A 21,014-nucleotide genomic window follows, 5' to 3' on the forward strand; every position below is an offset into this window, starting at 1 on the left:
CGTGTGATGCATCATAGTAACGACTTAGAATACGCTACAGAAAACTTTCGTAAGCTAAACGCTCCTGAGCTTGACGTGGCCTGCCACCCAGCGTACCTTCGGGAGACTCCTCCTGGACGTACGTGCCGGTCAGATACCGGTGCACCAGGGCCGACTTTCCGCTGGCCAGGTTACCCACGATTCCCTGAAACAAAGAATCGGACGACCGTTCAGTATCATTACATCACTCTGCTCGTCGATCTGCAAACAGGGGGAGGGGAAAACGTAAGTCTGAGCGTGACCATAGGCAAGCAGCAGCTGGAGGGCCTGAACCCGGCTCATTAAATTCTCCTCCGCAAGTGGAAGAGATTCCCGTGCCCTCCGTTTGAACCTCCTGCTCTCATCAGCCTTGCCGGCTCAGAGGGCGTCAACGCCGTGTGAACCCACAGACAGCGGCCTTCTTCCGACACCGTGTGCCACGGGTCTATCGGGAGAGCGTAGGCTGAGTTGGCCCGTCGACACGGACTGCGCACCCTCACCGTCCCGGGTGGGGTTTGCTGTGTCGAATGGGGCGCGGTCCAGGACAGAGTAAAATGGGAGTGAGAAGGGTATTCTGGTACATTCCACCAGACTCGGGGGATGGTTCTGGAGCCAGGCCAGCTGAGAAACATCGAGAAAGGACGGTGTGGGGGAGGGGCTGCAGGGGCTCGGCCCACAGTCAAGGCAGCAGAGGGGTCCGGACTGGGTTAAAAATGCCCACCGAGAGTCAGGAGGGCCACTGCTCTGGCAAGACAGCAGGCTGAAATGGAGTAAAACACCAGGAACCCGGCAGGCAGTGTGGCCCGCATGATACCTACTTCAGGAAAAGCTCCCTGTTAGCACAGCCAAGACACGGACTTGAGGGCAGCCGGCCCCTTGGGAAGGCTTCCCTTCGCCTGTGCTGGGGACCTCACACCCTCTGCCTTCTCCACAAGCAGCCCATCAGCGACCCCCCTCCTGTACTGTACCTTCCCCACCAGATCTCTCCTCTCTGCGTTTAAGCACGCCCAAATCAATTCTTCCAGAAACACAAAACCAGAGCCCTGCCTCCGGACGCAGGTGGCCTCCTACGAGCCTGCCTCCCCTTTCCCACCAGGGCCAGGCTCACAGCTACGCTTCCGCCCTCCTGGTCCCGCCCTCGACCCTCACAATGTCAAGTGCTGATCCAAGAGCCACAGGGACGCTGGCCCTGAGGTCAGAGATGACCTCATTCCTAAAAGCGCTAGCCTCCCTCTTGCTCCTGACCCAGCCCATCACCGGAAGCCACAGACCAGACGCGCTTTCTCCAAACTTCCTGCCCGAGTGTCCTCCTGGAATTCCTGCTAAGCCCACGTGAGCACTCTCCAGGTCTCCTAGTTTCTTCCAGAGTCTCGACTCTCGGGCCCCGGTGCGCCTGGCCACGTCCCGCCTTCCCGGACCAACCTGCTCTTCCCAAATCTCATTCTCCAACCCCCCCACCATACAAGTCGCCCGCATGCACCCCACGCCACCCAAGCTGGTGCTCGAACCCCAGCACGTCCAGATCACATTCTCGTCCCGGTTTGCTCGTTACCCTCTGTGGCCACACCTCACCAGGCTTCTCAAACCGGAAATGTGGAAACCATCCCAGATTCCCGTGGAGCCCTGGTGCTCCTAAGCACTTTCCCAGTCACACTGGGTCACCGGGGCAGACGCTAGCTGGTCTGTCTACAGGCTCCCCCCTTCATCCCAGGAATAGCAGAGAGACTCCTGGAAACTGCCTCGCCCTGACAGGACTTGCTATCTGTCTCCAGACACCTGGACCTTTCCTCATCAATCACTTCCTGAAATTCTACTCCTGCTCACTGCTCAGCAAGCGGCTCAGAGGTCACCTCCTCCGAGAAGCCTTCCTAAAGCACAGCCTCAACCAGGAACCTCTCCTCAAAGCCCCCTTAGTGCCCTCCTCACAATGCCGTCTCGTGACCTCTGTGTTACCAGCATCACTATGCAGGTCTGTCGGAGATGCTGACAATTTCCGAAGGGCAGGGTCTGGGTCTTTGTCCCCTGGGTCCCAGCGCTGCACCCAGCCCGGGAGTCTCCCAACGGCACCCGCTGCGTAAATGAGCAAACGAGTGAGCGGCTCCAGCACCAGTACAAACAGAGATGCTTTGTTACCGGGGCACAAAGCCAGGTGACGTGGGCAGACCCGAAATAGAGATGTTTCCCTTTCCGAGGGGACTCCTGTCTTCTTTTTACCTGGGGCCTCTATAAGCTGAGAATCTCTACCTATTAATTATTCTTTTGCTCAAGGGCACCTGCTGTTTGTCAGCTCATGCTGAGAAAACCCAAACCAGCGTGCCGCAAAATTAAATTTTTAATTAAGATTAGACTTTCTCTTTCCCGAGGAGGAAAACGCTCAAAATCAAACACTGCTCGCTCTGTGCTTCCTGCGTGTGGCACATTCCTTCCTCCTCACACAACAGTGCTCTGCAGAGAATGAGCTTCCCCTTCAGGAGAAAAATCAATGAGTCTTGGGGGTGGCCGGGGGAAGGCCACCCCGGAGACCTTCTACTGGCACCCCATGGGCCTTGTGTTAGTTTGAACCACAGGCAGAAACAAACAATCGGCTGTGAGGAGGAAATAAAAAGGGACGAAAATGCTTTTTAGGCTGTGAAGCTCCTCCGGGTTCCACGACCGCTTCTGGATAAAAGGAGGAGAGCTCACCCTCGCCTACGGGCTTCATACAGAGCCGCTCAGGAGCACAGGTGAGGCGTCCGGAAAATGACACGACGGCAGACAGATGCCGTCACCGTGCCACGGGCCCTGCGCCCTGGGTAGGAGCCCCGACTGTCAGGGCCACTGCTCCACGTTCTCCAGTGACAAGAGGGGAAAGAGCACCGTCTCTGTTTAGACTGATTTTTCTGTCATCCTAAACCTCACCACTTACCTGCCAAACTTAGTGCAGTTTGTTGAAAAGAAAATCAATAAGTCAATAAAAATCCCAGCTGGGAATCCAAAGAAAACCCACAGGAGGGTGTGACAAGTGCCTAACGCTCCCTCTGCGGGCGAGACGTTGAGGGCGTATTTCCTGTTTCTGCCCAGATGTGAGCAGGGAGCACCCACTGCCTGCCGCCCGAGGACGGTGACCCACGTTCGGATCCAAGAGCAACTGATCATTGATTACCCAAGCAGAACACAACTTGAGAAAACATGAGGCATGGTACCACCACGCTTGAAAAGAAAGCCAACACTGAGATTCTCTTCTCTGACAGATTCCAGAAGATTTATTGCAAAATATCACATAAAGAGTCCACTTGAGGCTTGCGATTATGTCATTTAATTGCTGCGTCTGTGACACAGAAGTCAGGGATCCCAGAGGCGCTGACCTAAGGGGCCACCTGTCTCGGGGGATGTCGTGCGAGGGCGCGGAACAACGGCGGCCCTGTGGATGCACGGGGGGCTGCCTCTGAACAAAGGAGCACTTTCTGGAGACGCGGAGAACTCCTCGGCACAGAAGGGACCTGCTGAGGACGGGCAGCTGCCCTTGCTCGGCGGGAGGGCTCCCTGACCGGAGCGGGGCTGTCCCGCCGGGGTCTGTCCATCCACACACAGGGCAGGACAAAGAGAACTTCCTCCGCATGAAGGCAGAGTCCTGGTTCCTCATCCACGGGACGTAGTCAACCTCTGGCACGTTCTAGCAAGCCTCGAAACAGTCACCCTTCAGGAGCACAGATCCATGCTGCCTCCGAACATAACCCTTCCTACACCTCTAGGCATTCACTCCAGGAAATTACATGCTTCTGAAACACCAGCAGAAAACCAGTTTTTAGGAGTGACCATTCTCAATTACGGGCCGGCACGAACATGGGGGCTCCGGCAGAACCCCCCCCCAAACTCCCCAAATCAGACAGCTCGATACTCAAGGATCACAGTCAGACTGTAACACCGTCACGAGGGGAGCCGCCGGCCTCATTCGGCTCCTTCGATTTAAGTTGACTGAACGTCAACGAAAAGTTTGAACTCAGCTCGTCAGTCGCACGGGCCACCCTGCCAGCGCCCAGTGGCCACGTGGGGCCAGCAGCCTGGGCAGCAAGACGGAGGAGGTTCCTGCTGGTGCAGAAGCGCAAACCGCGTTCAAATCCCAGGCCCGCCACCTGCTGACTGTGTGCGGCTCGTGGGGAAACTCTCAGGATTCGGAGGGCGTTTCTTCATCTTGAAACAGGGGTAACAACGGTACCCGAGTCGTGGGCAGCAGGCGGGTGAGCGCAAGATGCTCGTGTGACGCCCTCACAACATGCCCTGCGCAGAGCAAGCGCCTCCTGGCGCGGCCCGCGTCACCGTCACCCCAGCATCGCTCCGTCCTGGCGCTCTGATCGTGGACCATGCAGGGGCTCTTGGCGGTTTCACGGGAGTGGGGGCGTATCTGCAACGGGTACGTCTTCCCCCAAAACCTCCCAGCAACAGTGCCGCCAACAAACTTCATTCGACAGGCGTCTCCTGAAGGCGCCCGGTGGGACCAATCCTGTGCCAGGTACCGTGGTTACAAAACGCGAAGCAGAAAGAGGTGGCCGTTTCAAGGCAGAAGCCCGGCGTCGGGAAGGGGGTGGGACCGACAGATCTTACGTCTCCCACCAGGAAGGAAACCTGCTGGCAGGTGCTGCAGAGAAAGGCCAGAGCTCCGGCGGGGACAAGATGTCCCCCGACCAGGACACCCAGCGGTGGCAGCAGGGACAGGCACGTAGGAGGGGACAGGAGGGCACGGAGACCGTGTGGACAGATCTCAGCATGCCTTCCCGCGTCATCCTTCGTTTCTTCGGTTTAAAAACGTGTTTTTCCTGGTGACCAAAGTTACACAGCCTCTGTTCCAGGTCCAGAATGTTCCTTGTTGGCTCCATCTCTTCATCTCAGGAGTGAGACACCCGAAGGGTTGTGCCCCTGCCCTGGGTCACCCACAAAGCACCCCTGAGGTTGGGGCCCAGGGGGAGAAGGCGTCCAAGGGCCTCCGGGGGGGTCGCTGGCACACAGGCTAGAGCTGCTAAAAGCAACACAGAACTCGGGACAGAGGGCACAGGAAGGGAAAGGCTGAGCGCGAGGCGCAGGGAGAAGCGAGCGGGCCTGTGCCCAAGCCACCCGTCACTGGTGGGAATGGACAAGAAGGGCCTGCCTGCCCGCGTTCTATCATCAGGGCCCCACGCTGGAGTGGCTCAAAGTGGACGCCCACGCCACACCCAGGTGCAAACACATACGTATACCACACAACTACACGTGTCTGCATATAAACATATAGACACACGCACAGCACACACCTATACACACATATGCATATACGTGTCTACATACACACGCACACACATACAAATGCCCCAGGCAAATACACACACATCTGTGTATACAGACATACACACATGCACACACACAAAAATACGTGCACATACACAAAGGTATATACATGTGTATACAGGTATGTATACTTGCATGGACATATAAACACACGAACATACGCATACACACATACGTGTAAATACACACACACACACACACACACACACACACACACGAACACACAGATACTTCTCCCAAATGCTGCTTACGTGACAAAGAACATGATTATTTAAAAGTTATACTGGTCCCTTCCCTCCATCCTAACACGGGGAATATGTAGACTTCAGGTGCTCCAAGGTGTGGTTGCAAAGAACCAAGTCACTTTTTACAGAAGGCAATTTGAAGCTTTAAGTAATCTCACTGAAAGAATAAAGTTCTTAAAACACAAACTCTTCTTTTGATCTTATGTCATTCCTCTGTAACACGGTGAACGACCGACCAGTCGCGTGGTTTAAGCGATGAATTCCCAAGCTTGACGGCTCATCACAGAAACCGCCCATGACATCCCGGCAGAGGACAAATAAAGCCCTACTGGTGCATGCGTGTGTCACACGCTCTCTCACACGCGTGTGCACAAGGGCAGGAGAGACAGAATGATGGACAGATGGGTGTGGCCATCCCAGGCACACTCAGGGCTCCGGTCCCCAACGGTCAGCTACACCTGGCCCTTCCCAGGGACATACCCAGAAGCGTGCCCCCCCCCCCCCCCAATCTGGGCTCCAGGGACGAGCAGGCCCCCTCGGGATGCAGGCCGAGCGTGCTCGCACATCACGTCCTGCCTCTTACAGAGCCCCAGTCTCCTGCGGGGTGAGGAGGTGAGGAAGGAAGGACAGCCACTGAGGCCGGAAGGACCACTCACCACTTTGAGCTCCGGGACAGATCGACTCAATGTCCATTCCTGGCTATTCACAAAGGCATCTGTAAAACAGGAGGTAAAGCAAAGTCAGGTGCCACAAGTCACTTCAGCGCAGAGTCAAAATGCCCCCAACGTGCCATTTCCCCAGCCAGAACAACACCGAGAATGGTGCAGACCAGGTTCTCATGCTACTCCCGCCCCGTTCCTGCTCCCAAGTCTGCATCTCCTAAACCATAACGCACGCTCCATCCAACCCCAAGGAGCTTCTAGAACTTAGTCCCTCCCCACCTCGAATGTCCCCATTGCCCGAGCCCCACAGGACCACACTGTCTGGGGGTGAGTTGAGACCCTCTGATCCCGCTCATTTGCCATCAGGAAGACAGAGGAGGTCCCAGGCTTTCCCAGAACTGCCCCTATAGCTGTCAGTGAACTTCTGGTCTGTTTTTCACTAAGGTAGTCTTGTCTGAAATCCCACCAACAAAGTCATGCAGAGAATGACTGGGCTTGGAAAATCCCCATGTGCACAATACAACAGCCATTTACAGTTCGGAAGACCGTGCTGGGGTTTTGGTCCTCCCAAACACAGGACACAGCGGAGATCCAGTCAAGACTGTACGATACGTCCGAGAGACGAGGGGTCCCCAGCCGCCGTGGGGACTCCACAGAGCCAGTCCCAGCCTGGCCAGAACACCCGGGGCGGCCATCACGGTTGCAGGTCAGGTGGGCCCAACCACAACAGAGGATACAAAGGACCGGATTCCCCACGCCTCCCGCTCACCATCTCTTGTGGACGAGACCCCACACCACCATGCACACTATGCCCTCGTCAACAGACGGAGTGAGTCACAAGGAGGTGACAGCCGTTCCCACTACGACCAGCTGAGGCCAAACACCTCTCACTTTCTATGTATTTTCCGCAAACTCAGAAACGTTCATCACTCCATGTTACATCCAAGAAGTAGTAACGTGATTCACAAAATACCTAAAAGTCAAGCAATGCCATCAGTTTCACGGGCGCCGGGATAGAAGCAGAGGGCATGAGCGTGCAGTGCTGCTGGGGGGTATCACGGAGAAGGACGAGAAATGTGTCTGAAGGGAGCAAGGTGAACCCGATCCACGGTGACACGAAAACGAGGCGGGTGGCCGCCCAAGAAACCAGACTCCGCTGGCCCTGCAAAGACGCTTAGGAGGTGGGACGACCCATCACAAAGGACCCTGTGCTCAGGAAAGGACGGGTCAGTGGATCGGGAGAAGACGGGTGGACACAAGCAGATGGGGACGCGTGGCTGAGGCATGTGCCTCGAATCCTCAGCTGGAAGCTGGGAGGGACCGGTGTTCAACACTGGAGACACTGGACCCCTGGGGACCCGAGTGCCTGGCCGGCAGGCAGAGCGGTGGACAGAAGTACATCGGCAGGAACTCAGAAGGAAAGACGTTCGTGAAAACGAAAACCGAGAACTGCTTCTGACCCCTCCCCCAATGGAGCCAGCACACTGGGGGCTAAATACGGGGGGTGCACCTGAACACCCACTCTTTGGTGAGCCCAGCAGCCCCCAGAGAAAACACAGCCTGCAAACAGATAAACGATAATGGAGCCAGCACGGAGATGACCCCGGGTAGGCAGTGGGCGAATGGTAACTAACACCCTCACTAGTGAACAGCATTACTTATCAAGCTGCAGAACACGTCTTTTCCGTCACCGACTGCTCTTTTTGAAAAAAAATGGGGACGTGGCCTTATAGATCTACAGGGTGACCCCAATGATCCAGGGGAGTCAATGACAGTGACGCTCCCAACATGAACTGCACACTCAAAGAGCGTCCCAGCGAGTCCCCCTGTTCCTGTCACTTGTAACAAACCCAAAGCTGGCTTAGGTAGATTTAGATATATCCACATAATGGAATACTAAGTGGCTGGGAAAACGAAGCGTCAACATGCAGAAATGCAACCGTTCCCAGCGTAAGGGGATACTACACGTGTAAAATACATACACAGGCTTGTTCGAGAATATTTCCGGTCAACAGTTCCTGACTGAAGGTTTGGGAACCGGGTGGCTTGGGGGCAAGGGCAATGAGGAGAGTCTTTTCACTGTTACCTCTCAGAACCCTGTTAAACTTTATCCCATCTGGCATGTAAAAAATATATACAACATAGTTTTTAATATGAACCACAACAATGAAGCAACAGGCATAAAATGAGAATTGAAAGGAGCGTGATTCACGAACGAACTGCTGATTCTAAATCACCCACCACCTAAGATTGTGTTCATCACAACAAATATTAAATAGGCATTAGACGGGGGTGCCTGGGTGGCTCGGCTGGTTAAGCGTCCAACTCTTGATTTCGGCTCAGGTCCTGATTGCATGGTTCGTGAGTTCAAGCCCCAGATTGGGCTCTGTGCTGGCAGTGTGGAAGCTACTTGGGATTCTCCCTCTCCCTCTCTCTCTGCCTCTCCCTGGCTCATTCTCTCTCTCTCTCTCTCTCTCTCTCTCAAAAGAAACAAATAAACTTAAAAACAAACCAAAAACAAAAAACAAAAAACCCTGATCGTTGGTCAGAACAGAATGCTGCCTCAGGCAAGGCTAAATGAAAAATAACCAAAGATTTGCAAAGATGGACATCCCAGGATAAGCCTTTATCCTTCTCCTCCGTTGAGACCTTTCTGAGGGCTGGAGGCTGTGGCCCCTCCTGGGGGAGCTGGTCCATCTCATGGTGAGCAGGCCAAGACCAAGCCGGCTGCCCGATTTCAAGTTCCCAGGGCAGCGACACTAGAAGAATGAACATGCATTGGGGGCACGAGAGAGAGAGAGAGAGAGAGAGAGAGAGAGAGAGAGAGAGAGAGAGAGTGTTTTCAAACCACTAGAATCAAAAGTCATTTAAGCTGCATCTCATTTTCAGAAGAGACCACTCTGTGCCCCACTCAATTCCCCCCTCTTGGACAGACAAGACTAAGAAAATGCATTCTCACACGCCGGCTTAAATGCTACGCAATTTGAATTTAAAATAAAACACAGCGGTCACCCCCGATGGACGGCTCTCAGCCTGTGGGCAACACTGGGGCTCCCTCAGCCACCGTCTCTATGGGGCAGAAAGGCCCCAGCTGTTTGGTGCCGTGGGGGATCCCAACACAGACGAAGAACTGAAGGAAAAGAAGACATGAAAGCATGTCTTCCCATTAACAAGGCACCAATTCAAATTACGGGACTTAAATTTAAGTCATAATATTAAAAAGAAAACTCTCAAAGAATTCCAAGATTAGGGACCATGAAGTAATAAGGAACTTTCATTTGGAGTAAAACACTGTTAGCTTCTCTGGAACAGAATTCTGAAGGCAGACATACGAGGACATAGCCCTAGAGGGGGATGGTTAATGCAGAGTCACAGGGGTGGGGTCGGTAGTTACATGAAGAGGCAGACAACCAGTTTTTCAACATCAGGGGGAAACGATGTTTTCAATTAAACAGAAATTCTTAGCCCTCCTCATTCTGAGTTGATAACCAAAATATGTGAAACTGAAGGAAAACACCCCAAATGCCCGCTGTCAAAGTGGCACAGATTCCCCAGGCCATACCCATGGCGGGTTACTGTTCTGGTGTTCCAGAAAGTTCTCAACAACTACAGGTGCGTGCCAGCAGAGTTCCTTCCCAACTTAACTTCGTGTTAAGACATAGCAAGTCCGATACACCTCAGACTGTGAGGATGCTTGGTAACCACAGGAATACACCGGGTCAGGGTCATCACCACGATGCCGAGCGGAGAGGCCGCCCCAGCAGCACTGCCGAAGGTGAGGTCCCGGAGGTTCGGAGAATTCGCGCTCACGAGAAAGGTGCGATTCAAAGTATCTGATCAATTTCAGGGTATCTTTAGCAGGTTTTTTTGTGGCTTTGGCTTACGTGTATTTTTTACAGTCGACTTCCCTTCATTTTAATCATCTTTTTAAATATGCAAGGTCTGAGCCGGCACTTGTCATTCCATGTTGGGCGAGGCGGCCTGAGACAGGAGCGTATTTATGCTACAGTGCTTTATTCCCGTCTGGGTCCCCCGCATGCCCGAGGGGACAGGCACTCACACACGCGGCACGGACGTGGACAAGACACCGATGGAGGGCGGCTTCAGGGTCAGAGCGGAAAGGCTGCCCACACTCCTGCTAATAATAAGTACATTCGCCGTCTGCTTCCAGCAGGTGCCACACGGAGAAGGACCGCTCGGCACCTGCACAGGGGCCACCAGGCCGCTGCCAGCCCTGCTCAGCACCCCCTAAGCTCCTTTCCTTCCCTCTGAGGGGTGAGCGTGACTCGGGACTTCCTAGCACTGAGCCCATGCTGCTGGTGGTGCGGAGGAACGCGGTCACACAAACACGGAGGGGAAAGGCCCTGCCCCCTGCCCTCCAGGCAGGCCTCCCCCCTCTCAGGAAAGGGCGCAGAGGTCCAAGGCGTCCCCGCACTGGTGTCCATCTGGCTTCCTCCTCCCGAGGTGCAGGGCCGGCTGACCGGGTCTGATCTGCAGGCTGCGAGCAAGACGAGGGCCTTCCCACGAGTCCAAGAACAGCTCGGACAACTCGGAAATGCAGACAGAAGCCTGCATCCACGTGCCAGAGAAAGGAGCCTTCAGGTGGGAGCTGCCCTGCTCTGCTGGCTCCAGTACCCGCCTGCCTCCACGTCCCTCGCCGCACCCCTGCACGACAACACAACCGCATGAGTCCTGCTAGGCTCTGAAACACACAGACTGGACCCTCTGCAGAGGACACACACACACAGACCGGGACCCTCGGCGGGTCTCAGGAAAGCATCTTCCGCGCGTGCCCCCAGACATCCCAAAGTCCTGCCTTGTTCCTTTAAGAGACCCCGCTACGGAAGACGTGCAGCTGATCTCAGAGAAAAGCTCCTCTCCCCAGAGTCCAAGCTGCTTTTCTTCAGCATAAGAGACTCTTAAAAACTGAGAACAGGGGCGCCTGGGTGGCTCAGTCGGTTAAGCAGCCGACTTCAGCTCAGGTCACGATCTCTCAGTCCGTGAGTTCGAGCCCCGCGTCAGGCTCTGGGCTGATGGCTCGGAGCCTGGAGCCTGTTTCCGATTCTGTGTCTCCCTCTCTCTCTGCCCCTCCCCCGTTCATGCTCTGTCTCTCTCTGTCTCAAAAATAAATTTAAAAAAACGTTAAAAAAAAAAAAAAAACTGAGAACAAACTGAGGGTTGATGGGGGCTGGGAGGGAGGGGAGGGTGGGTGATGGGTATTGAGGAGGGCACCTTTTGGGAGGAGCACTGGGTGTTGTATGGAAACCAATTTGACAATAAATTTCATATATTGAAAAAAAATTTTTTTTTTACATTTATTTATTTTTGAGGGACAGAGCACGAGTGGGGGAGGGGCAGAGAGAGGAGGAGACACAGAATCCAAAGCAGACTCCAGGCTCCGAGCTGTCAGCACAGAGCCCGGCGCGGGGCTCGAACTCATGAACCGTGAGATCATGACCTGAGCTGAAGTCGGTCACCCTACCGACTGAGCCACCAAGCGCGGCCCCTCCCCCAAGCTGCTCTTCTAAGAAAAGCACTAGAGAAAAGCCAAGGGGCAGAGAGCCTGTCTTTCCAGGACCTCCCCTGTCCAGCCACACTCCTAGACAAGACTCTGGACCCCGAGGAATGCAAACACTCACCGACGCTGACAGGTAAGGGGACGGCCCTAAGAGCATCTGGAACAGGGAGCCACAGGAAGAAACCACCCGGTCGTTCATTTATATTTTTACTCCAGGAAGAATGGTGAGGTCCCCCTTGCCCAGATTTTCTTGAAATTCGTCCTGACTACTAAACTCCCTTTATTCTCTGCTTGCTACGAACAGTAACCGAGGAACACGGCTTTAGGTCTGCCCTCAAAAATATTCATATGCAGAACCACCAATTTAACCGGGAATTTTAAGGCCCTCATTATACTACACCAAAAATATATGTTCCAACTTGAAAGCCAGAAACATTCCTTTTTGGAAACCCCCCTGTGCACCAAAGAGCACGCACAATGGGGCGCGGGTGGAGCTGTGGGGTCACGTGCCTGCGTCCCAACGGCTTCATCAGCTCCCTGCTGCCCATCAGGGCTCCCAGATTGATCATCTAACTCCTAATGGTAAGAACGCACGTGAAGAAAGGACCCAGCAAGCAGACGGAAGCATGATAATTCCATATTAGACTTCAGAAAACCCGCTTTCCAAACCCTTTGTGCCATTGTATTTGGTACCACTGCGGCACCGACCCTTCCAGACTCTTCCACGCTCTTGACGTATTAAAGGCAAAAATTCAGGTCCTGAAACGGACAGAATTTTGCAAACTGGCTAAGATATTACACCTTGTCCTTCAGCACTTTCCTCCGACAGCTCCGAGTTAATTTAAATGCGGGGCGTGAGTGAAGATGGCCACAGACCACATTAACTTTTCGGTTCCGGCAATAACCAGGAATGCTGGGGGTAAAATCTACCGGTGAAATTACCCCTTCGTTTGTCCTATTTTTGCTGAGCCTGGACCAAGCAGTTACACTTGGGCATCAGAAAAACATCAAGCTGTACTGTGACTTCCTGCATGCTGAAAACGAGCACTCTGTAGGAATAAACACACGAATCTACTGGCATAACAGTAAATCTCATTTAAAATAATTAAGAACAATCTTATTAGCATATCAGGCGGGGGTGGGGGTGGGGCTAAAGCCAAAATAAAAAAGGGACACGCTTGAGTTTCTCCTGGACTTCCTGCCTCCACCTCTCCCACTGACACAGACTATTCTGTCTCGCCCGTGACACCGTTGGGAAAGACTTCTGAGGAGCGCAGAAATGAGTAAACGCACATCTTCTTTACAAAATGCAATTACATTTCTTTGTGATACAGGCAAACAATGCAATTTTTCCATCACAACTAATTTGGTTTGAGACAAGTGATTTCAGTCATTTAAAAAAAGCAAACAAACAAACAAACAAACAAACAAAATCCTGGGACACCTGGGTGGCTCAGTTGGTTAAGCATCCGACTTTGGCTCAGGTCAGGATCTCACAGTTCGAGAGTTCCAGCCCTGCGTCGGGCTCTGTGCTGACAGATCGGAGCCTGGAGCCTGCTTTGGATTCTGCGTCTCCCTCTCTCTGTCCCTCAGCTGCTCACGTTCTGTCTCTCTCTCTCAAAAATAAACAAACATTAAAAAAAAAACAAAACAGAAACAAACTTAGAAGAACGTTGCCCAGAGTACACGTGACTTTCCCACTGTCCATCAACCCTGTACATCCATACTGAACGAAGCACACAGAGAAAACAAAATACAGCATTTCGCTCGTGTTTTACGACTGAACATGTGATACTGATGACCATCTCCTGAGCACCTGCGATGATCCAGGCTCATGAAACAGCCCAGGAGGCCCAGAGTAGGTTCTCCCTCCTCCCGGCTGCTCCGCGCAAGGGGCAGATCTCAACTCCCTCCCTCTTTACCTTCGGTGTTCCTCAAAGTCTACCCCCCACCCGCTCTGCCTCAGACTCCAGCTCAGAACTTCAGGGTCTTGACAGGAAATACGGGTTGGCAGGATGTGCGCCGTCGGTGGGAAGCCGGTGCAGCCACCGTGGAAAACAGTGTGGAGGTTCCTCAAAAAATTAAAAACGAAAATACCAGGTGAGCCGGTAATTCCACTACCGGGTATTTTCCCCCAAAGGAAACGCAAACACTAATTCAAAAGGGTATCTGCACCCCCGTGTTTACTGCAGCATTATTTGCAACAGCCGAGACGCGGACGCAACCTGAGTGTCGGCAGACAGGTGAGTGAGTGAGTGAAGATGTGCCATGTACACACAGGGGAATATTGCGCCACCGTGAGCGTGAACGAGACATTGCCACTTGCAGCAACACAGACAGACCTGGAAGTTTGATGCTCCATCAGTCCGCGAAAGACAAGTACCATACAATGTCACTCATACGTGGAATGAAAAAAAAAAAAAAAAGAAAACAAAAAGACAGGGACAAGAATCACTACCAGTACAGAGAACAAGCTGGTGGTTGCCAGAGGGGATGGCGGTGGGGGATGGGTGAGACAGGCAAAGGGGACAAAGAGGTACAAACTTCCAGTTATAAAATAAACAAGTCACGGGGAGGAGGGGTTGAGACGTACAGCGCGGGAGTAAGTCGGTAACACTGTAGTGACACTAAGGGGACAGATGGGGACCACACTTAGCCCAGAGAGCAGCCAGTAACACACAGCCCTGCCGAATCACTAGGCTGTACACCTGACATTAGTGTGACATCGTGTGGCAATGACACACTTCAATAAAAGAAGAAAGAACTTCAGAATCTGCATTTCCAACAAGCTCCCCGCAGGACTTCCCTGCTCCGCTACCCCAGTTCTTCAGCTTTTCAGAATCTGCTCGGCAGTTGTCTCAAACGTAGAATTGCCACGTTGGGAATTCAGACCGTGGCGGGGGTGGGGAGCCCGGCTTCTCCCACCTGGCTGTCATCCCGATGTCCAGGGTCCCAGGGCAGAGGGAACTCAGTGCCAGAGCCTCAGAGACAGGAGTCCCGGTTGGCGGTGTCCTCAAACTAGGTGACCTTCTGAGTCGGACCCTCAGTTTCCTCACTGGTAAAATGCAGGTATTTCCCCCCTGTGAATTCCACAATGACCTAAGAGATGATGTGGCCTGTGTCTAGCACAGGGTCTGACTTCCCCCCACAGGGGAAGCCCTCCTGCTGCCTCTGGGTGTGGGATGAAGGACAAGGCTTCAGGTGCCCCATTTCCGGGAGTGCCGCAGCCACTGGGGTGGACGCACGCTAGCTGTGTTGGGGCCACAAGTGACAGTGAGCCGTGGGGGAGCCCGAAATCACACGTGGCTCAAAAAGCACTGGCCAAGCTCTCACACCACAGCTATCACAGCACAAAGCAACCTGAAAGTCTAAAGTGAGAAAACCAGCTAAAAGGTATTGTCGGTTAGTTTTTGACCCCAGCCCAACTGCCATGACACTGACCCAGGTGTAACTGGGGTTGAAAGGGGCTGACAAATGGCAACATCACATGGTTCAGCCGATAGCCCACGAACGCACAGGCAAAAATCATATCCGTGTGGCATAATTACTGACGTAGAGGGGAAACGCTGCCAAATTCTAAAATCCAGAAAATACCTATATTCAGAGCAACAGGGCAGGAGCACTAATAAGCTGAAGCAAGAGCTCTTCCGAGGGACTTGAGCAGAGATGAAGTCCCGCCCTAAGCCCCGCCCCCTGAGCCCCGCCCCCTGAGCCCCGCCCCCCAGCCCATGAGAACCGGCCTACCTACCCAAGAACTAAAGAGACGAGAGGAGCTCAGCTCCCACTTAGGCTCCAGCTCCTCTCCTGGCCCTGAGCCCTTCCTCGGGGCTCAGAGCCTGCAGCTAAAGGCTCGCCAGTGACCTTCACTGGACAACAGAGAAGAAACCTCATTTCCCTACATTAAACTCGCCATCATTTGGCTGGTGGGCTCAATCCCCAGCAGAGCTATGGACTCATTTCTTCTTCCAAATGATCAACCACAAAGCACCGCATGTGGCCACAATCAGAATGACTTGATGGTTTCTCCTTCCCCCTGCGATCCCATCCGGCTCCAGTGGCCACAAATACAGGTTCCCGGCAAAACTTGTGAAACGATACACAAAGGGTTAAAAAGGGGGGGGGGGGGGGGAACCTGAAACTGCAGGTGAAATTTTACAAATAACGCATTACCTCAGGGACTGAGATGCTTATTTAAAAACCTTATATCTCACAAGGATTTTATTAAAAAAAAAAATTCTTTTGAGCAACAGAAAAATGAAGGAGCATTTATTTTTACTTTAAAGCATTCGTAATCCCAAAATATAAACCGGAACAATGGGAAACAGCATGCACATCCACACGGAACAGGAGCGCGGGCGGAGGCCGTGGCTCCCACTGTGGCATCATTTCTGTGCTGAGGAAGGACATGCACGTCCTTAATAAAATAAAGAACTCCATTTCAGTGCAGCAGGAAAGAGCCACGCCGCAAACTGGCTAATACATAATACGCTGATGTCTCGCAAATGGAGGACTTAACAGAAGCTCACTGGCACCGTTTGCCATAGTAGGATTTAATTTCTTACTTAAAAATCTCCAAATCTCTATAGTAAATGGGATAAAGCGTAAACCACTGGGATGCCAGGTTTGTATTAAGGTTCCCCGGAAGTTCAGGTTGCTTTCTTCAGTGGCCTCAAAGATTCATGAACAAGACAGTTTCCCACACCCCCGTTCCCTGCCAAGGTGCCGCCCCTTCATAAGCCCCTCCCAAAGCAGGGTGACCAGTGGGGCCACCAAGACACCCCCATCCCACCACCAGACTCGGCCTGCAAGGCAACCCAGTACCTTCCCCCGAGCCCTAATGTGACCCAAAACCCTTCGCGGCGCTATTCACGATTAGTGGGACCCTTTCTTCTCTCCTAAAGGGCCCCCAAAGCAAAATGGTGCCTGCCCAGATGAACTCCAGGGAATGTGGCAAGTTTTTAACCTTTCAGAGGATCATGACTCCCCCTTCCCTACACTGTCCCCAACAGGGTTCCTAAGTGTATCACAGTGCACCTTGTTCCAAAACCCTGAGGACACCACTGTTGTGGCTGGTGTGCAAAGAACAGCTTGGAAGATGTGTCTGAGGATAAGAAAAGTAGAGGGTTATGAGGACCTGGGAAAGAGAACGCAGAGGAAGAAGTCTCCTTTCTCTCTTGAAACATGAAAACAGATGCCCATCAACAGCCTCAAGGAGAACAGGAGAGCCAGGCAGGAAGGGGGGGAGGGAGGGTCCTCTGTGCAGCTCTGGGCCTTTCTAAGTTCTCTGTTTCCTTCAGAAGGACACGCATTTCACTGCTGATGCTGCTTCAGATAGTTGATTCATAAACAAGAACTAAACTAAAAGCCTGGGCCCTGATTCCACCTGATTCCTGGTCCGCTGTTACAAAACCAGGGTGGTAACAGTTCCAGCAGCAAACGTCTTTCTGGGGAAGCTTTGGCTCCCCAGGCCGGGTAACCCTATGTCCCACCTCTTGCTAACCTGAGACAGAACACAAGCAATTCAACATACACAGGTGACAGGTCTGTCTCCAAGCTCAAAACGGGCCCCGTCTCAGCACGGAGGTCCCCAAAGAAGCACGTTCCCCCGGCACTTCTGGCAGAACACCACACCTGCCACCTGCTTAGTCCAGCGGGGTCTCATCCTAGTTTTCAGTCCCAAACCCTGACAGCTCAGGGATGAGCTTAGACACCATCACTGGGAGTGAGATGCTGCAGGAAAGGCAGGGCCCACAAAGCCTCGTGCAGAAAGAATGCGGTTAAGGCACCAACAATAAAACAAAAACCGTTTCCAAATGTGGGTTTTGAGCTATGCTAGCCTTATGGCAGCAGGATGCAATCTGGATGTGGTCATTCACTTCTCAGAGCGTATCTCATGGCTGTAAAGCGTGAATTCTGGCCGTGCAATGCTCCAGAGGTTTTGAAAAGAGGGACAGACTCAACCGGGGGCTGGGGAACCCCACTTGACCTGCGGGAATTCAAAGGGGCCGCAAAACTTTCAGGAGAAAAAGGACATTCCCATGATCAAATAGGTATCTGGGTGGCGAACTACCGTGTTACGAGAAGTCAGCCCCAACCTGCCCTGAAACAGAAGCTAATCCAGCTACTGCCACCCAAAAACCTTATCCTCTACATCACCACAATCCCAAACCGGAGATACTGCCTGAGGTCTCCCTGGTCCTGGCCACAAACCAGGCGGACACAGCCTGTCCCACTCGCAGGCAGTAACACCTGACCCCCGCCCCCCCCACCCCCCCCACCCCCCCCCGCCTCGCAGAGTAAGGAAAACTGTGGGGCAAGGAGAGCACGGGTCCAGGCGTGGGGTCTCTGTGACGCCTCACCTACCCCAGCTCTTTCCTTCTTTCGTGCCCACATGAGCCGGGGGTCAGAGCCTATCGGATGCCCATGGTGGTCCAGGCCACCAATGGCCACCGCGCGGCCCCCAGACCAGTCAGAGGGACAGGCCCTCCGCCCTACTCGGCTCTACCGCCAGGACACTGCCATCCCAGGCTCTGAGCACAGAGCAGGCTCCACACTGTCCTTCAGGACTCAGGTCGGGGCCTTGGGTCACAGCTTCCATAACGTGGGTAGGTTAGCAAGGACTTTAACTGTATGGCTGGTGCGATCAACAGTTAGGACACGTTACTGATGCCCACGACACAGGGGCTGCAGTGAAGTGTCCCCGACACAGTGACCCTGGCAGCACGCCCCACCACAAACATGCCTGCCCTCACAGCCAAGGACACAGAGCCTCCTGCCAGCGGTTCCCGGCACGGCCAAGAAGCCGGGGAACATTGCTGCTCAGACCAGTCAGAATCCCACGTTCTACGAGACTTAAAATTGTAAACAGAACTGTTAGGATTCCTGAAAACAGGTTAATGCCTAAAATGAAGCGGCAGGATCCCTGAAAAGGAAAACGTTGAAATAAGGACAATTTAGGAAAAGGTAGGAGTAAGACATTACTAGAGAAAACAAAATTGGTAGGAGGTTAAATTCACAGCCATTTTTCCGAGATGGCTTACAACTGATTTTCTTACTGAGGTCTGAGCGGACACACGGATTGCAAGGGAATTTCTGCCACGCGGTTTAGATGCCCCAGGTAGGCAACAACCGCTGTATTTGTGGGCATTATGACAAAGCTGAAATAAGCAAACTTTTCCCTGGTTAAATTAAATGCTAAGGAAACAGGAGAGAAGGCCCAGATATTTGCAATTCACATGCAGAATTTCAGTCAGTCCTGTGCTGGAGAGAACGCGGCCAGGCAATTTTAATTCCACAAAAAATTGGACACAGTCAGTGACATTTTTAAATTCACGGTGCGATTAATGTTTATGATAAGAGATAGGCAGACGACAGATGACAACGGATCCAGAAGATGATAGGGGACCAGCAATCAGAATTTACCGGGTCCCTACAGCCCCAGCCAGGGGACCAGGGTCACCTGTGCCCCACGGCAGGGAGAAGGGCACAGAGAGGCCGCTCATCTGTCACCACCACCTACAGAGAAATGTCACCCCTCTGGAACTGCGAGGAGTCCTGTGGGGTCAACCACTTCTGCAGGAGCTTCATGGGGACAGACTCCTGGAAACACGGGACAGGTGAGCTGATGGGACAGGTGGGAAGCTTGCTTCAAATCTGCGCTCTGCACTCAGCAGACATGCGACTTTCAGCCAAGTCATTTAGGCTCTTTGGGCCTCAGTCCCATCGTCTGTAAAACGAGAGGGCTGCAGGGGGTCCTTTCGGACTCTCACAACCTGGAATCTTCTCTTCTAGAACAGCCTTCCGTGCAGACCCACAGCTGCTGGCGCCTGGGGTGGTCCCAACCCCTCTCACCTCAACGAGCCCACCCTGACCACCAGGGAGGCTGCTGAGACCCCGGATCCTTCACGTGGCCTCGCAACAGTCTTCAGCTAAAATTATCCTCTATTTAGGGGCACCTGGGTGGCTCAATCGGTTCAGTGTCCGACTTCAGCTCAGGTCACGATCTCACAGTTCGTGAGTTCCAGCCCTGCATCGGGGCTCTGTGCTGGCGGCTCGGAGCCTGGAGCCTGTTTTGGATTCTGTGTCTCCCTCTCTCCGCCCCTCCCCCGCTCACACTCTGTTCTGTCTCTCAAAAATGAATGTTAATAAATAAATAAAATAAAATAATCCTCTACTTAATGCCAATAAAACTCAAACCAAAACAAACTTAAAAAAAAAAAAAGGGATATTCTCTTTATAGGATGGAGACAGGGCTCATCTTGAGAGTTAGCCTGAATGCTCCCCCCCCCACCCCCACCACACACACACACGCACCCCTGCAGCCCATCAACAGGAAATGGGCAGTGATTTCACGGTACCACTGCTGATTCTGTGGCTGTGTTACAGGATCAACACGCTGCCCATTAGCCTGCGATGCCCAGCAAATCCAATCCGGTCTGCTGTGCTGGCCAACAAACACGGATCCGCCTCTCTGTGGGCTTGGTCCCCGCCTCACATCCAAGACTCCACCGGCAGCTGCAAAGTCCAGAAGCCACAGGGTCATCTCCGTCATCAATATGTAAACGCCTGCCATGCACTCCAGGACCCCATGTGACGCCTGGGTTCCCCTCTGTCGCTGACATTCAGGGTCACTACTGGTCGTGGGCAAGAATTAAAAACTAGAAAACGAGGTGCACCAGGGGAGCTCAGTCGGTTGGGCGTGTGACTTCAGCTCACGTTATGATCTCGCGGTTCAGGAGTTGGAGCCCCGCGCCGGGCTCTGTGCTGACGGCTCGGAGCCCGGAACCTGCTAAGGATTCTGCGTCTCCCTCTCTCTCTGCCCCTCCCCCGCTCACGCTCTCTCAAAAATAAACACTTAAAAAAAGACAATGGAAAACAAGCACGCCAACTCCCTCCCCACCCTGCACTGCCCATCATGCGCGCCCCCCAACCCCAGCACGCGCCCTTCTCCACCGTCCTGTTCTCCGCACAGAAGAATTACGCAGAAAGGGGCTGGCAGCGGTCACGGGCATCAGTGGCAGGCACCTCCGCCTAGCGATGCCGTGCGGGGTGTACAAATGCCCACCTCAGTCCGCTCAGGAGGCCCCCTAGGAAGGACGGTCACTACCCTGCCCATCTCCTTGATACCTGGGCTCAGGGCTCATGGCGTCCTGTGCACGTCAGCGCTCTCTTGGTGCCACCTGTGGCGTGTGACTCACGCCCCACCTCTGACCTCTTTCCTCCAGCACGGTTCCCCCCGTGCACCTGCGCCCGCGCCCTGCTCGGCTCAACAGT

At 53.4% G+C, this 21,014-nt stretch overlaps 1 protein-coding gene across 20 annotated transcripts in view; it reads right to left on the bottom strand.

Annotated features, from left to right (window-relative positions):
- Nucleotides 1-21,014, bottom strand: part of AGAP1 (ArfGAP with GTPase domain, ankyrin repeat and PH domain 1) — a 549,180-nt gene that overhangs the window by 353,387 nt on the left and 174,779 nt on the right. For 17 of the 20 annotated variants that reach the window (XR_009253932.1, XM_058700362.1, XM_058700369.1 and 14 more), the window contains exons 2-3: nucleotides 6,218-6,276; nucleotides 97-184 (exon numbers count right to left, since the gene is read on the bottom strand). Coding sequence is in view for 17 of the 20 variants with exons in the window: in XM_058700362.1 (XP_058556345.1) it covers nucleotides 97-184; nucleotides 6,218-6,276 (147 nt within the window). In the remaining 3 variants the exon portion in view is untranslated. Of the gene's footprint in view, nucleotides 1-96; nucleotides 185-986; nucleotides 1,079-6,217; nucleotides 6,277-21,014 lie in introns of those variants that run through there. The other 3 variants (XM_058700413.1, XM_058700424.1, XM_058700463.1) reach the window with 2 other exon arrangements.

Source organism: Neofelis nebulosa, chromosome 2 (genome assembly GCF_028018385.1).
Source record: "Neofelis nebulosa isolate mNeoNeb1 chromosome 2, mNeoNeb1.pri, whole genome shotgun sequence".
NCBI lineage: Eukaryota > Metazoa > Chordata > Mammalia > Carnivora > Felidae > Neofelis > Neofelis nebulosa.